At 45.3% G+C, this 15,774-nt stretch overlaps 1 protein-coding gene and 1 long non-coding RNA gene across 2 annotated transcripts in view; one reads left to right on the top strand and one right to left on the bottom strand.

Annotated features, from left to right (window-relative positions):
• On the bottom strand, nucleotides 1–8,330 carry SSR3 (signal sequence receptor subunit 3). The gene is made up of 5 exons (XM_077348615.1): nucleotides 7,961–8,330; nucleotides 4,799–4,925; nucleotides 3,309–3,407; nucleotides 1,838–1,969; nucleotides 1–442 (listed from the first exon to the last, which is right to left on the bottom strand). The coding sequence occupies exons 1-5, from the start codon at nucleotides 8,106–8,108 to the stop codon at nucleotides 376–378; spliced, it is 573 nt and encodes a 190-aa protein (XP_077204730.1). The 5' UTR covers nucleotides 8,109–8,330; the 3' UTR covers nucleotides 1–375.
• A 136-nt stretch (nucleotides 8,331–8,466) lies between these two features.
• Nucleotides 8,467–15,774, top strand: part of LOC143843062 (uncharacterized) — a 32,439-nt gene continuing 25,131 nt past the window's right edge. The window contains exon 1 of the long non-coding RNA XR_013233444.1: nucleotides 8,467–8,560. This is a non-coding gene — a long non-coding RNA (uncharacterized LOC143843062). The remainder of the gene's footprint in view (nucleotides 8,561–15,774) is intronic.

Raw genomic sequence — 15,774 nt, 5'->3', positions numbered from 1 at the left:
TTCTTGAAATGTTTTTATTCAAACATGGTTACAAAATGTTAAGATGGTCACTCCTTACAGCAAAAACAAGGTTCCTTTTAGTGACAGGTAACAAATTATTTCTCACAAAGATTCCTCTTGCAGAACTCCACAGGCAATTCTTGTGACAGTCACTTGATATTCTTGGATACCAAGGAAATCTTATTAAAACCTTTTTGCGGTATCCGATGAAGTAATTTTTGTAGACCTGTTTCATCAAGAAAACGGAATACGCATTCCCTTCTGTATCCATGTTAAAGAAACTGAAAGACATTTCCCATATTTTCAAGCTATGCAAAAGGCAACACCCCCTTATTTTTCATGCCTTTTCTGCAAGTCCCACCCAAACGCTTCCATCTACTTGGAGCCGGTGGAGAGCAGAGCAATCAGTCCGGATGAAGCGCTGATGGAGAGAATGTAATTTCTGGAGGGGAGGAGGATGCATGTCAAGGATGAAAAACTCCATACAAGAATATTCACCCACACACTCTTCCTGTGACAACTGCTAAACCCATAGAAGGGGGCCCTGTAATTGGCAGCCCCTAAACCAAAGGTAGTCTCTGGATGATTGGCATCTTCAGATGGTTTGGGGCATTCTCATCAATTCCCTTCTCCTCTGACTCCCTCCTTATACTTTACCTGGGGGTCCTCCACCTAACCAAAGCAGAACTTAACAGCAGGAGGCAGGACAGTCCCATTCCATGAACCAAAATCCCTTCCAACTGCAGTAACCTGCTGGCAGATCCAAGCCTCTAGTCTAGATCAGGGTGGTCAACCTGTGGTCCTCCAGATGTTCATGGACTGCAATTCCCATGAGCCCCTGCCAGCAAGCGCTGGCAAGGGCTCATGGGAATTGTAGTCCATGAACATCTGGAGGACCACTGGTTGACTACCCCTGGTCTAGATGAAAGAGAGAGGTGCTGCTGGTAGACTGACCAGCAATCTCATTTGGGCCACCCACCTCCTGCATGGACCCTGCTATAACATTAGCTGCTCTCCAGCACCTCACAGCCCAGTCCCATAAGCCCAATAAAGCCACGCACCTCGGCAGCTGAAAGGCAGGCCCCCCGTACTGGGGAACCCACCAGCAGCCTCTCTGACTAATGATAACAGGACTGAGAAATGCCACATGATGCTGCGCCTGGAATAAGACCCTAGCCCAGAGCCCCGGAGTCATCACGCAAAAAGAGGTAGTTGATTAACCGTCCCTCTTTTGCATGATCACTCGAAAATGCAGCTGATATGCCCAGGCTTAGTGTCCGCGCCAGGGGCATCGCTGACTTCTTGCTGCAGCTCTGGACCTGCTCTACAGGGACTGTCATGAAAGGCCTGTCCCAAACAGGAACATTTGAGCTATTGCTTACATTCGAAATTCATTCACCCTATGGATGCAGTTTCATTCCAGAACTGGAGCTATGGACAGAGGAGTCTCTAACCACAGTTGCCCCCTCCTGCACCCACTGGCTTCAATGACTTAGATCTGATTCTGATTAGGACTGCAGCAGAACAAACTTTAAAGTATTTTATTTAAGGTGTTTGGGAGGAGGAGGGTCCACATTTGCATGTGATAAACTTACTCCCCATGGCAAGCTGTAACTCAGTACTCGGCTCCTAACTGAGGAAAAAGGTTTCACTGGTTCACTCCTGTCTGCATTTCCCAGGTGACCCCGCATCGTTTCTTCCTGGGGCAGCCTGGGTCAACCTGTGCTGGTACTGTACGCGTTATGGGCCCTGCAGTTCCAGCCATTACAAGATCCTAAGCAGGTCACATACAAGGCTTATGCACCCCACCCCAAGAGTTCTCTGCACACAAGGATACACGGTGGGATTGAAGTTCTTCAGCACAAAGAATGAGGCGATGACAACCAAGACCAGAAAGAGGGTATTGTTGTAGAAGATGGAGAATGTGGTCGCCTCGTAATCTGCCACTTCATTCTTCTTCCACAAAATTCTGCAAATGAAAGAGGCATCTTCAACCCTTTCCAGGCTAATAACAAATGAAGTGCACAGCAATCTTTCGCCATTAGGAATCGTTCCCCATTTCCAGCCAAAATAAAAAGATACGGATGCATATCCCTGATGAGCCAAGTGTAATACACTTACACCAGATTTGCTCTGCAGCTGAACCCCAGTTCAGGAGCGGGGTTCCAAGCTTTGCTTTGAGCACACAAGCAAAAACCTACAACACAGCCAGCTTGGAGTAGTGGTTAAGAGCAGCAGCCATTAATCTGGAGAATTGGGCTTGGTTCCTCGTTCCTCCTCCACATGCAGCCAGCTGGATGACCTTGGGCTAGTCACAGTCCTGTTAGAGCTGTTCTCACACAGCAGTGCTGTCAGAGCTCTCTACCTCACAGGGTGTTTGTTGTGGGGAGAGAAGGTGATTGTAAGGCACCTTGAGACTTCTTTGAGTAGTCAAACACAGGGTATAAAATCCAAATCTTCATCTTCTTCATCTTCTATGAGTTTCTCCAATGGAAGCCTTCTGGTCTCCATGGGCTTAGACTGGAGCAACTCTGCACAGGATAGCCCTGCTGCAGCACCCCCTCAACCCTGTCTCCCGAACGGCACAGAAAGGAGGAAGGAGGGCAGGTAAATCTTCCAAATAAATAAACTCAAGCAGAGCAACATCCTTCTAAGGGAGTAACTCTGCTTCAAATTGCCCCATTACTATTTGCTGAACTGCCACATACATGGACCAAGGAGGCCTAGTTCATGCCATCTGAGATTTTTACCAGCTGTTATTGTGGACTAGGAACAGAGTCAGGTTCCCTAAACCAGCCACGCTCTCTGTAGCTCTTCTGACGATTCTGCTTTGCGCCGTTAGCTCCGTGATCATTTTTCAAAGAGGCACAAACCCCAGCTTTAATAGAGGAAGCCGTGTGTCGGCAACCACAGGCGTTCGTGAAGAACGGGATGCTGAGCTTCCAAGGAGTAATGACGGCCCACAAGTCAGCAGGGGTTTGCAAGCATGCTGCGGAGAAACCCTTTAGAAACAATAAGCGCTTTTGAAAATATATGTATTCCAAAGCAGAAATAGTCACAAAATGGGGGATCAGCTACAGGCTGGAGTAAGTTACTGCTTTCCGAGAAAGAACCAAGCTGAAGATGATGGCTGCAGCTCAGATTAAGGCCCAAGTGACACAGAATACTGCCGGGCTAAGAAGACACATCCCCGCAAAGCCAGGTAAGCACAAGATGGCAGAAACCAAACCAGCTGCAAACCAACCGAAAACCATCCTGAAGAGATGGGTGGCGTTTAGATCCCGCAAGAGACAAGCCCAGGACATTACCTCTCGTCTTTTTCCTTACGCGACATCTTCCTATTGTCTGCCTCCGACAGCTTGCGGGTGACTTCTTTGGAAACTGCATCTTCCCGCTTCTGAGCTACTCTGCAAAGGAAGGAATTTACATGCCATATTTTAGGAGAAATGGCCAGGTTCCAGGGCGGCCCCCATTTTCCCAGGAAACAATGATTGCCACAGAAGTGCTTTGCCACGTGGGGTGAGAAAGCCCCATTACAAATATTCCAGAGGTGCAAAGGCAGCAAGCGCAAACTCACTGTTCTTGCTATCCTACATTATTCAGTGGATTTGTTTAGGCCCTCTCGTCCTCTAAGGCGGAGGTTCCCAAGCAGGGGTCCATGACCTTTGCCCTCTTGCCTGAATGGGCTTGGCCACAACAGGGAACTGACCACCTCCACCTGGAGGGCTCGATGGGGAGGCCGTGGGTGTAAAAACCGAAGGGGAGGAGTCAATTGTGGCATGGCATGGAAGGTCCAAGCTGTCTTCTCAGCTCCTGCCCTTCTTTCTGGTCTACATGAATTGGAGCCGCTGTAGAATTAGTAGCAGTCAAGGTAGGGGGAGGGAGCAAATGGAAGGTGAAGGGTGCAGGTGGTGATGTCACTTTGGTTGATAGGTTACTTCCTGGGGGGGGGCATGGCAGGGAGACGTGGCCAACTGCTGTCATTGGGGGGGGGGGGCTCTCTAAGCCTCAAAATGTATTTCAGGGTCTCCTCCATAGTCAAAAGGTTGAAAAGGGTTTGAGGTGCCTGCCTGGTTCCCGTGTCACCCTCACTACTCCATTAATAAGTCAGGCCAGCAGAGCCTAGCTAAACTGCATAGCAGCCTGGGAATCTGAACTCCCCAGTCCTGCTCTAGCACATGAATCCAGAATGAGTGCTGTACAGCAGCATGCTAACACATTTTGCTTTGTGCGTAGGGATGGCTCTCCGGATCAGCATTGGGCAAGCCTTGAGGCACTGACGCCAGAGCAGATGGCACAAGAGGCCATGCTGGTCATGACCTGTGCCCATCCCTGCCTTCCAGCTCAGCCCACATAATTCTCTCCCCACCCCTTATATCCGCACTGACTACTGACTACTTTAGGAGCTGACTGTCTTTACAGTCCCACTAAAGACCAAGGCTGAGGATCTCACTCAAATACACAACAGCGATTTGGGAAACAGCTTGCAGAAGTCAGGCTGACAATACTGCTAGCAGAACAAAATTTGAACCCAATGTCTCCTTTAATACCAATGAAGATTCATTCAAACTGTGAACTTTTGTGCGCCTGCACACTTCCTCAGGCAATGCAGCAAAAATCATAAGAGTACAGATATAAGGAGACAGTAAATTAGTAGCCTATTAGTAAACAGCATCACAACAATCTACAGCTGCCAGTAGGAAGACAGGAGGCCCAACTGTTTGTGCATTTTACAAGAACAGTATTATTGCTTGTCCTGAGGGTGAATGAAATGTGAACACGTTATCTAACAGCTTACTTGTGCTTAAGAACAAACTTGACGTTCTTGTAGGCAAAAGCAACCAGGTATGTACTGACAAGGGTCATCACACTGTAGAGGACTGCAGACTGAACAAGGTCCATGTGCCATATCCGCCAATATAGCCCTACAGGAAAAACGAAAACAAAACATTACCATGTTAAGGTTATTGTTGTTATAATGTTTTTGCTGTTATCACATGTTGTTACCATATGTTGTTTGTACCTTTTCCCTGTAAACCACCCTGAGCCTCTGGGAAGGGCAGAATATAAATATAAATATAAAATATAAATATAAATATAGATATATAGATATAAATATAAATCAATTTCCTGTTAATTCAATGCTGGAATGGTTAGCAAAATCAGACATCTCTCTTCAGCAAGTTTCCCCAAAGTTCTACAGAAATAAGAAGAGGAAGAGTTGGTTCTTATATGCCGCTTTTCCCTACCCAAAGGAGGCTCAAAGCGGCTTACAGTCGCCTTCCCATTCCTCTCCCCACAACAGACACCCTGTGGGGTCAAGTGAGGCTGAGAGAGCCCTGATATCACTGCCGGGTCAGAACAGTTTTATCAGTGCCATGGCGAGCCCAAGGTCACCCAGCTTATTGCATGTGGGGGAGCACAGAATCTGCAGCTGCAGCTATAAAACAAGCTACTGGAAATGGTGCTCTTTCATGTAACCTCTACCGAAATGGTGGAGAACATGGAGAAGGGCCTCTGAAGAGCAGTCCAATACAAAGGCAACACTTGAGACAACTCATTCCAGGTTTTATAAGCTGCAATCAGTGCTTTAAATTTGACTCAGATACTTGCTAAGATGATGTAAAATCAGAGTGATGCTCAGCTCTGTTATCAACCTAGCTTCCACCTTCTAAACAAGCTCCAGCAAATCCTGCGCAGTCTCCAAATGCAGCCATCTATTCTGGAAGTGACTAAGGCATGACCAACTGTGGCTGTAGCCTTGTTGCTGGGGAGAGGGAACCACCAGCCAAAGCTGGCAACAAACACACCTGGCCATGGCTAAAGGCTTACATCGGATCCAGGAGCTCCCCAAAATGGTAAATGCAAACCAGGCAATACTCATGGATAAGAAGATTTAAACATAAGGGGAGAGGCCCACGACCCAAGGGCAGAGGGCATGGTTTGCATGGCCTCTGTTCAATCCCTGATGTTTCCACTTGAAAAAGATCTTGCTTACCGCAATAGACAGTCCTGAACTGCATGGGCTTGTGATCTGATTCCATGAAAACCAGCTATACATGTTTGTTTTCTAAATAATGATGGATATTTTCTAAATAATCATGGATATATACACTGCAGACAGCTCATTTAGACTTTTTTTTTTAGAAACTTTAAACACTAGGACAGTAAAGCACAATAAAGGAATGGCAATGCCATCTAGTGGTATATTAAAGAATTCACTTTCTTTTTCTGCTTTTAAGCACCACTGCACAAGAGAACGATCTGAAGTTATACCAGAACAGTTTTGCCACAGTACTCAGCCACAAACTCAGAAGGGCCCGTATTTCAAAACACAAACACATATTCTGCACATATACAGTTGCAGTATCAACCGTTGGCATCTCTAGCTATTGCATCTCAGAGAAAAGGGCTGAAAAAGCTCTCTGCTGCAAACACTTGAGACATCATTTGCCTTCAGCAGAATCAAAATATTTTACTGCAGACCAGCATGGCAACCCTCCGAAACTATCTGGCTGGAGAAAAATGTCCTGTCTCCATGTGAGACGCTTAAAAAGATATGCATGCAATTTAAGATCTAGTATTAGATCAAGAGATAACCAACCTGGGGTAGTAGTTAAGAGTGCTGAACTATTCTTTGGGAGACCCAGATTCAAATCCCCACTCTGCTAAGGAAGCTTGCTGCACAACCTCAGCCCAGTAACATTCTCTCAGCCTGACCTACCTTGCAGGGTTGGTGTAAGAATAAAATGAAGGAAAGAACAACATAAGAAACTTTAGGTCACCTTTGGTGAGAAAGGCAGAGCATAAATAAATAATTCCTGAGTAGCACAACATACCAATGGGATCTTGCAATCCTCACAAAACTCATGGAAGTGAGATGGACAGTGGGTGTCTGAATCCACACACTCATACTTATTTTTTCACACACTTTCTGCAAGCAAACAACAGGTTTTGCAACTGGACAGTACCCTTCATAAAAAATACATAATGGGATTGAACAACAGATAGTTTTGTTACTTGGTAACATTAAAGGGGCATCAAAGGTCCTAAAACAGGAGCAAGGCCTGAAATTTCACTCAATGACCACATGTTCCTTGAACCCCTTTTAATTTCTAGAGTTCCTAGTTGCTGTGGAGATAAGTATATAGATCAGAAGTGGCCAAACCATGACTCTCTAGATGTCTATGAACTACAATTACCATGAGCCCCTGACAGCACCATGCTGTCAATGGCTCATAATTATAGGTCAATAGACATCTGGAGAGCTGCAGTTTAGCCATCCCTGATACAGACCAATCTCTACAGAAGCAGGACAGCACTGATAAAGCTGTTCTGACAGCAGTAACATCAGGGCTCTCTCAGCCTCCCCTCCCTCATAGGGTGTCTGTTGCGGGGAGAGGAAAGGGAAGGCGAATGTAAGCCGCTTTGAGACTCCTTCAGGAAGAACAATGTGGCATATAAGAATTAACTCTTGTTCTTGAATACATTAAAACGCCTTACATCACGCAAGCCTCTGACCTGGGCTTATAAACTGGAGATGCTGGGGACTGATCACGGTTGCCAAGTCTGGACCAGAAAATTCCTGGAGATTTGAGGTGTGGAGACTGGGGAGGGCACGATTTAGGGAGGGACCGCACTGGGGCACAGGGCCAAATATTCCACCTTCCAAAGGAGTCGTTTCCTCCAGAGGAGCTGCTCTCTGCTGTCTAGAGCTCTCCTGGCCCCACCTGGAGGCTGGCAACCCAGGGATTAAAGCCGGGACCTTTGCAATGCAGCCCCACGAAATGTTTCCTGCAACCTGAGTGGGATTCTGAGTAGACCTAGTGAGGCTTGCAGTATAAACGCGAGAAGCAAGTGCTCTACCCCTTGAGAAAAGCCGCCCGAAAGGAGGAGAGGGGGAAAGGCGACTCAGCTGCCCCCATTCATTCCAGCCCTGCCCGCCCGCCCGTTCACTCACAAATCGGGATGGCGGAGACGATGAAAGCGTTGCCGAAAAAGAGCGCCGAAGACTTGGCCGAGAGGTTGCGGCTGAAGTCTTGCAGGAGCAGCTCCTCCTCGGACTGCTGCCGAGCCCCGCCGCTGCCGCTGCCGCCTTTCGGAGCCATCGCCCTTTCCTCCTGCTGCCTTTCGCACGGTCCCCGCGGGTGGAAAGAGAGACTCACGCTGACCCCGCGCGGCTTCCGTACGAACCAGCCAGTGGACACGCAGCACAAACCGTAAAGACACAACTTCCGGCGACTCGCGCGACGAGTACTTCCGATGTCTCAACACTCCGCCTCTCGTTTTTCTGAATACAGTGCGGACTGTATTTCTGAATGTCGGCGTTATAATTCTTGGATTGTTTTTAATTTTAAAAAATGGCTTTAAAAAAAAGCCTGAAGGGCTTGAAGTGCTTCACCAGAAGATATAACTTCCGGGTCAGCAAACCTCCGCTGACGTGTCGTAGGATTGGCAGGGAAGGGCGGGGCTTCCTGAACTGATTCGAGGGCGGAAGTGGTAGAAGACGCCGGTCGGTGCGTGAGGGGCGAGTTCGAGGCTCCGCCTGTTTGACCGCTAGGCAAGAGTGTGGCTCTTTCCGTTTTATAATTTTAATATTTGTCGAGGCTCTTCGGGAATCCGTTTGTATTCTCCAGCCTGGGCTTCGCGCTCGTTTCCTCAGGTGCCAGTCCCAGTGGGATCAAGAGACAGGGCTGCGTGCGTCGCATAGGCGGGTGCAAGAGGCGTGTCGGGGTGGGCGGCTGAGTTTTTTATCTTTATGATGATTTGGAAGGGTGAGTTTATCCCAGAATATCACACGCACACGCACCATAGTTTTCAAGTGCTGTTGTGAAAGGTTTGTCGGGCAGTAAGCATAGTGCAGCACTGGCCCCTGGGCTAGTTCCAGTGAGCTTGGTGTCGTGGTTTAAGAGCGGCGGCCTCTTATTTGAAGGACCAGCCTTGATTCTCCCTCCTCCACATGCAGCCATTGGAACTGATCTCACAGCAGTTCTGTCAGAGCTCTCTCAGCCCCAGCTACCTCTCAGGGTGTCTGTTGTGGGGCGTGCAAGGGAAGGCGATTGTAAGCCTCTTTGAGGCTCCTTCAGGTAGTGAAAAGCAGGGTACAAAAATCAGCTCCTCTTATTCAATCTTCAGTGAGGTCTAGTGAGATGCTGTTAAGCTTCCTGATAAATCGTAGAACAGTAATTATGAAATTGGAAAGTTGTCCTTCCCTCATTAAGGTCTCAGTAGAGACAGCAGATTCGTATCATGTGGCAGGCATTACATTAGTTTAATGTCATTTGTACTATTGCATTATCATTTAGTGCTGGTGTTCTGAACCATCTCTTCGATTCAACATTTCACAATATTTTTAAAATAACATATTGTCTTTTAGGATGAAAAAGAGCCAGTTTGGTGTAGTGGTTAGGAGTGGGGACTTCTAATCTGGCATGCTGGGTTCGATTCTGCACTCCCCCACATGCAGCCAGCTGGGTGACCATGGGCTCGCCATGGCACTGATAAAACTGCTCTGACTGAGCAGTGATATCAGTGCTCTCTCAGCCTCACCCACCTCACAGGGTGTCTGTTGTGCGGAGAGGAAAGGGAAGGCGACTATAAGTCGCTTTGAGCCTCCGCCTCAAAATAATATCATTTAGCCTACACACAAAATAAATATACATATATGGCAGTATCTGTCTTAATTTGACCTGAACTATTATCTGTAACAATGACACCACCATCCCCTGGTACAAAACAACTGGTGAGATCTGGCACATGAAGATAGGAGCTTTAATGGTTTTTCAAAAGGCAACAAAATTTGATGCAGTGACGTTACCAACTTCTTCCTGCATTATAAAATGCATTCTATTTGGGAGGATCTGAGGATTTCAGCAGAAGTTCCAACATTAAATGTTTTATCTGTGAAGCCCTGTCATATTTAGTGAGAATCAAGTCCCAAAATATTTTCACTGCTCTTCATACATGTCAGGTGTTTTACTGTTTGCATTATGCTATAAAACATATGCTGTAAATATCAAAAAGCCCTACTTGGCCTCACCCACTTTCTTAAAACAGTTGATAGGTACCACATTGTAGATCCCAATGCAGAGTCACTGCACACCTAATGTGTATCCAGTGGTAATGTAGTTGACTAACAGTGTGCATGCAAAAAATGTACTGAAAGCAAAAAAATCTGTTGGGGGGCCCAATTTTGTAAATCCAATTTAAGGACCTTACTGCCCAATTAGGATTTTTGCCAGTACATGCTAGGGCAGTGGTCCCGAACCCCCGGTCCGTGGATCATTCGGTACCGGGCCGCGGTTCCTCCTCATCTTCCTCCCTGTATGCTGCCTCGGGTGCTGCCCTGCCAGTCTGCCGTCAGCTCACTTTTGGTGCTCTCCAGTGGCCGCCATGGCTGGGGCTCCCCTTCAGTGTGGCACTGTGCAGCTGCTGCTGGCAGCACCCCCCCCCAGTGGGCAGCGGGAAGTCAGGGGCGCCTGTGGGAAACCAAGCGGAGCAGGGGCTCAGGCGGCAACATCCCTTAGCAAAAGACTACCCCCCCCCCCCCCCCGGGCCTCAGTAAAATTGTCACGCGTTCACAGGTCCCTGGTGATAAAAAGGTTGGAGACCACTGTGTTAGAGTACAATCTGTCAATTTCTGTTTACTTGTGTGGCTGTTTTTGTTGTTTATTTAGGAAATGTATTTGCTGCCGCTTTGAGCCTTGAAAGTATAATCAGTAATATAAAATAGCATTGAACAGCCTAAAACAATATCTGTGAAACACTGTTCAGGCTACAAGTGGATTGTAAAAACAGCTTAAGGTTTAAAGTCTAAGTAACAAGCAAGAATTTGGCCTGTTGGCCTAAGACTAGATCAGTTAATTACTCTCAAAACGTTAATTACTCTCAAAACGAAGAAGAGTATATTTACACATCAGTCTCTAAATCTGATATACTTATTTGCTCCACTATATTTCCCAATGGAATTAAATCCAAACAAATGATGGCCATATAAATTAAGCTTGTTATTCCTGTTTGGTTATTGCATCTGTTAAACACCTTCACTATATTGTATGCTAATTTTCTGTGTACTGTGTATGTATGGACTGGTAACTTCCATGTCAATGTATCTGAAGAAGTGTGTGCACACACAAAAGCCTTGAATAAATACCTTGAATAAACTTAGTTGGTCTTAGTTGGTGCCACTGGACTCAAATTTTGTTGTGTTGCTTGAGACTAACATGACTATTCATCTGAATCTATTGGATTAGTAAATTTTAATCCTCTTTCTTTTTCACTATAAAAGTTGTTTTAAATGTTCATAATGTGCTTTAATCTTTGATTGGATGTTTTATGATTATACTGGATAATATTATTGTCGTTTTGTGTCCATTGTGTGCACATGAAAAAAGAGTTGAACTAAGACCATACTAGACCTTCAAGGGTAGAAACTGTGCAATCCTTCCCAAATTTAGGCACTCTCAACTTCACACCAGGTCAGCTTCGAGGTGACCTTGGGCCAGTCGCACACTCTCAGCCAACCTACCTTCACTGCTCTGGGGATCCTATTGGCATCCAAAGGCAATATGGAAATATTTTAAATAAATAACTTTCAAGGATTTTATGGGGATAAAATGGACTAGGGGGGGAGTATGTTGTAATTTATATTTGATCCCCGTTAGGGAAAAATAGTAGGATAGAAATAAAGTAAATAAACACATTTTACTAGTTTTTTAAAATATAAAAACTAAACATTGTCCATTGGGTGGTGCTATGTAATTCTCTTATACTTTCGAGGGGGTGGAGAGGGGATGTGAATATTATACTTTCCTTGACACATTTCAGCCACCTTTGCCTGTTCTGATTATTAAAACTAGGAAATGTGTATACATTTTTGTGAGGCTGAAATCCCTCTCTTATCCGAAATCATCTGAGATTTTTGTTATTGAAGCTACACTAGATAATTTTTTAATCTTTAGATATTTCTCCAATGTTTGCCAAATACCAGCAGGTAATCTTACTTTGCGTTGGAGGAACTTCTTCTAACCTAATAACTTTTTCTCTACATTTTGTGGATTGTCTGATTGTTGAAGGAGCCTCAGTTGGGAGGAAGGCTTCAAACTTTGCTCTGCGGAGTGGTAGGAGACATGCCATTCTATATCAGCATTTGGTATCCAGCGATATTTTAGTTTATTAATTAGGCTATTTCATAGCTGATATGAAGCGATGGGTAGTACGGGGTACATGCATATGCAAATGTTGGAATTTTTCGGGTTCTGAAACAACTCAAAGTTCATCTATCTACAGGTATATGTTGCAACAAACCGTGTTCTCAAACCCAGGCTGTGGTTTAGCGTGATGTGGTCTGTATGGAAGAGGGTTCCATATAGAAAAGCAGTTCTTGTGGTCAGCCGTGAATAATAACTAGTGCTTGGGGCTCTTCCATAATTCTAGCCTGTAGAAACAACATCAAATCAGCCTTATCAGCAAGGGATTTGTTTTCTTCTTTCCAGTAGGTGGTTCTTGGTAGAACTGAGGTCACAGTCCTAAGGCATTTGTTTTGTACAAAGAGGAGTGAATTTTAATTGTGGCAAAATGAGTCATCATATGATAAATTTGCTTTACCTAAGAGTTTGTGGGAAGGAAGCTAACATTCTTCTGAAGGTTGACCCCGCCTCTGCTGTCTTAGTTACATAGCTGAAATGTTGTAGTGTATACCAGAAAGGTATTCTGTCTCTCCCTGTTGATACTACAGGTGACTTCCAACCCCATGAAAGTTTTTCAGTGCTCAGTTAATAAGCTAATTCTTAGGGTATGGCAAGTCACTATAATATAGTTTCCTGACACGTGGGAGTGGGAGTTTTGTACAGCATTTGGGCAATGCAGCTTATGACAATTGTATTCTTGTTGAATTAAATGTTACTTGTATTTTAAATTCTGTCTGTGAATTGTATTGGCGATTGGAGTGTTTGGGAGTTGTGTTTGATTTTTCTCTCCTTACTGCCTATGAGCCATCCCCCCCCCCCCCTTTCTCCATTAAGAAGTGGAGGCCAGTTAGCTGGAGGCATTATGAGTTTTGGTTAACACCAGTCCGTTAACAAACCCAGATCTCTTAATTACTTCCTTTATCTGGGGTTGGTGGGAGAAATTGGGGTTATGTGTATATATATATCTTGCAATTGCTGAATATTTTGAAACCTGACTAGTTCTCTGGTAATCTGAATGACACAGCAGATAGTTTTGAACTGAGAGATTTCCAGTTCTCCTCCTAACCTCAGTTTTCTCAAAACTGAAAGCAGCTAAGAATATCTTGTGGCCTGCACTATTTTCCATGCAAGGTTGTTTTGTCTCTTCTGTTTTCTGTATTTGGCTAAGTTCAGGTTTATGATAAGTTGTGATCTATGATGAAGAGCAGGTGAAGCTCTTACTTGAAGTTGCTGAATTTTACCTGCCTCATGATGCAAATTTTCCACGTTTTTGGATTCAGTCATCGTATCTATAGACCGTCCCTCTCCGCAAGCAAGCTCAGCGTGGCTTACAAAATTGTTAAAACATTCATGATCAGATTTTAAAATATCCTACAAAATTTAAAACATCCTACATGCTGGCAGGGGTGCGTGGTAATTGTCGTCCATGGACATCTGGAGAGCCACAGTTTGGCCGCCCCTGCCCTAAGTACTGTGGTCCAGGCTGCCACTGCAGAAGTAAGTCCAAGTACCTTCTAAGCAGATTAGGGATACAGCATGCCTTCCTGATATTTTTGAAAGACAAAATGTAGAGCAGGGGTAGTCAACCTGTGGTCCTCCAGATGTCCATGGACTACAATTCCCATGAGCCCCTGCCAGTATCTGCTGGCAGGGGCTCATAGGAATTGTAGTCCATGGACATCTGGAGGACCACAGGTTTGACTACCCCTGATTTAGAGGTTTTTAAACTTTTCCTCTTCAGGATAGGCTTTTCACACCTACTTTTCTATTAAGAACACATTTATTGTCTCGTGCATTGGAAGAGAAGAGGTAACGTTTTTTGTGCCCCACTTTTTACAAAGGAGTCTCAGTTCAGCTTACGATCACCTTCCTTCTCCCCACAACAGGTAGGTGGGGATAGGGGCTGAGGTAGGTGGGGCCGAGAGAGCTCTGAGAGAACTGTTTCCCCCAAGGCCACCCAGCTGGCTACATGTGGAGTGGGGAACCCAAATCCAGTTCTTCGGATAAGAGGTCGCCACTCTTAACCATTACGCCAAGCTGGCTCTCAGAGGATTTGGGGACATATTCCAGGGCACACACATTCATTTGTTTATATTGTGTGTTTTGTTGTTAATATTGTAAGACCCTTAATGAAGAAATTTTAAATAGAAAATATATACAAAATATAAAGTAAGCTACACAGAGAATGCCAGCAGCCTTGGTCTGCGTATTCATGCTTTGAGAACGGTGTCTTCAAGACACAACCAGCATTTCAGGAAAGATTGGTGGTGGGCAGACTTCTGAGAAAATCCAGAGCCTTCATTCTTATTTTAGCTTTTCATGGCTTGGGGCAGAGGTAGTCAACCTGTGGTCCTCCAGATGTCCATGGACTAAATTTCCCATGAGCCCTTGCCAGCAGGGGCTCATGGGAAATGTAGTCCATGGACATCTGGAGGACCACAGGTTGACTACCCCTGGCTTGGGGTCTTGTTGAGTGTCCTGAAAAAAGGGAATTTTTAGGCAATATTTTCTGTACTTGTGAAATGGGTTTCTCCATGACACCACTTCTTCCTTGACCCCCTGTCAGTTCATTCTTCCTGTAATATAACAAGTTCAGTCATTATGCAGCTTAATCTGAATAATTTATTCTAGCCAAGTTCTGTTAGCATATCTCAGTGCAGAACTCAATGTTCTTTGGCTTTCCGAAGCAGACTGGCCTATTAGGACTTAGCTCTGAAATCAGTTGGGTTAATCAGTTACCTCCAGGTAACTGGCTTTTAGATAGAGGGGTTGAACATATGGGAAGGAGGATTTCAGACGTTTCCCAGACATAGGAATTAATTGGATGACATGCCCTTTGGAGGAGATCACAAAATGATGATTTCTGTGGCTACCCAAGCAAGTTAAATATCACATATTCTGCCTTGCAAGCACCGTGTGCCAGGTTGTGTAATGTTTTATTAATTCAGAGGCCCTCAAACAATTAAACATGTCCTTTTGTTGCAGGAGGAGAGCAGCTTCTTCTAACTTAATTCAGACAATAGCCCCATTCTAGCTTTCCAGCAGTTGTAGAAGAGTCCCCGAGATCAGTCACTTCTGCAAAGTGTGGGGTTTTTTAACATTTGAAATAAGTAGGATGATTTCTGCATACTCACAGCATTCGGTGCTTTGCTCTTCCATTTTGGGTTTGTTGTGCCATTGTTCATTTTACTCACAAACTGTCAGGAATTTGGGGACGATCTTTGATGCCTCCCTTTCCACAGAGGCTGAGATCACTAAGGCAGCTCACCTAGTATTGCACCAAGCAAAACTACTAGTGCCCTACCTCGTCCCGGAAGACCTAGCCATCTACTGTCACTCACTGCTGAGGGACCATTTTTCCCAGTATGTCCCCCAGAGAGCACTTTGTTCTTCTAGCGCCTGTCAGTTGGTATGACGGGGCATGATGTCACATCCGGTGGGAGCGTCTAGGTGATGTCACTTCCGGTGACATATGACTTCCAATGACAAGGCAGGGAGGTGTGGCCAGTTGACATCGCTTCTAGGGTTTCTCATAGTCTGAAAAGGGTATTTCACAGGTCACCAAAATCACTTTTGACCTCCGCTG

This window comes from Paroedura picta, chromosome 8 (genome assembly GCF_049243985.1).
Source record: "Paroedura picta isolate Pp20150507F chromosome 8, Ppicta_v3.0, whole genome shotgun sequence".
Classification (NCBI taxonomy): domain Eukaryota; kingdom Metazoa; phylum Chordata; class Lepidosauria; order Squamata; family Gekkonidae; genus Paroedura; species Paroedura picta.
Note: the sequence above shows the minus strand (reverse complement) of the source record. Positions and strands in the feature narration are given on the sequence as shown.

Excerpts from the sequence above, each read along its gene's own strand:
- SSR3 (XM_077348615.1), bottom strand. The coding sequence starts at position 8,108 with ATGGCTCCGAAAGGCGGCAGCGGCAGCGGCGGGGCTCGGCAGCAGTCC. Across the intron at positions 4,926-7,960 it reads CGTCTCCGCCATCCCGATTT|GGCTATATTGGCGGATATGG; the intron begins GTGAGTGAACGG and ends TTTTTCCTGTAG. Across the intron at positions 1,970-3,308 it reads CGTAAGGAAAAAGACGAGAG|AATTTTGTGGAAGAAGAATG; the intron begins GTAATGTCCTGG and ends TTTCATTTGCAG.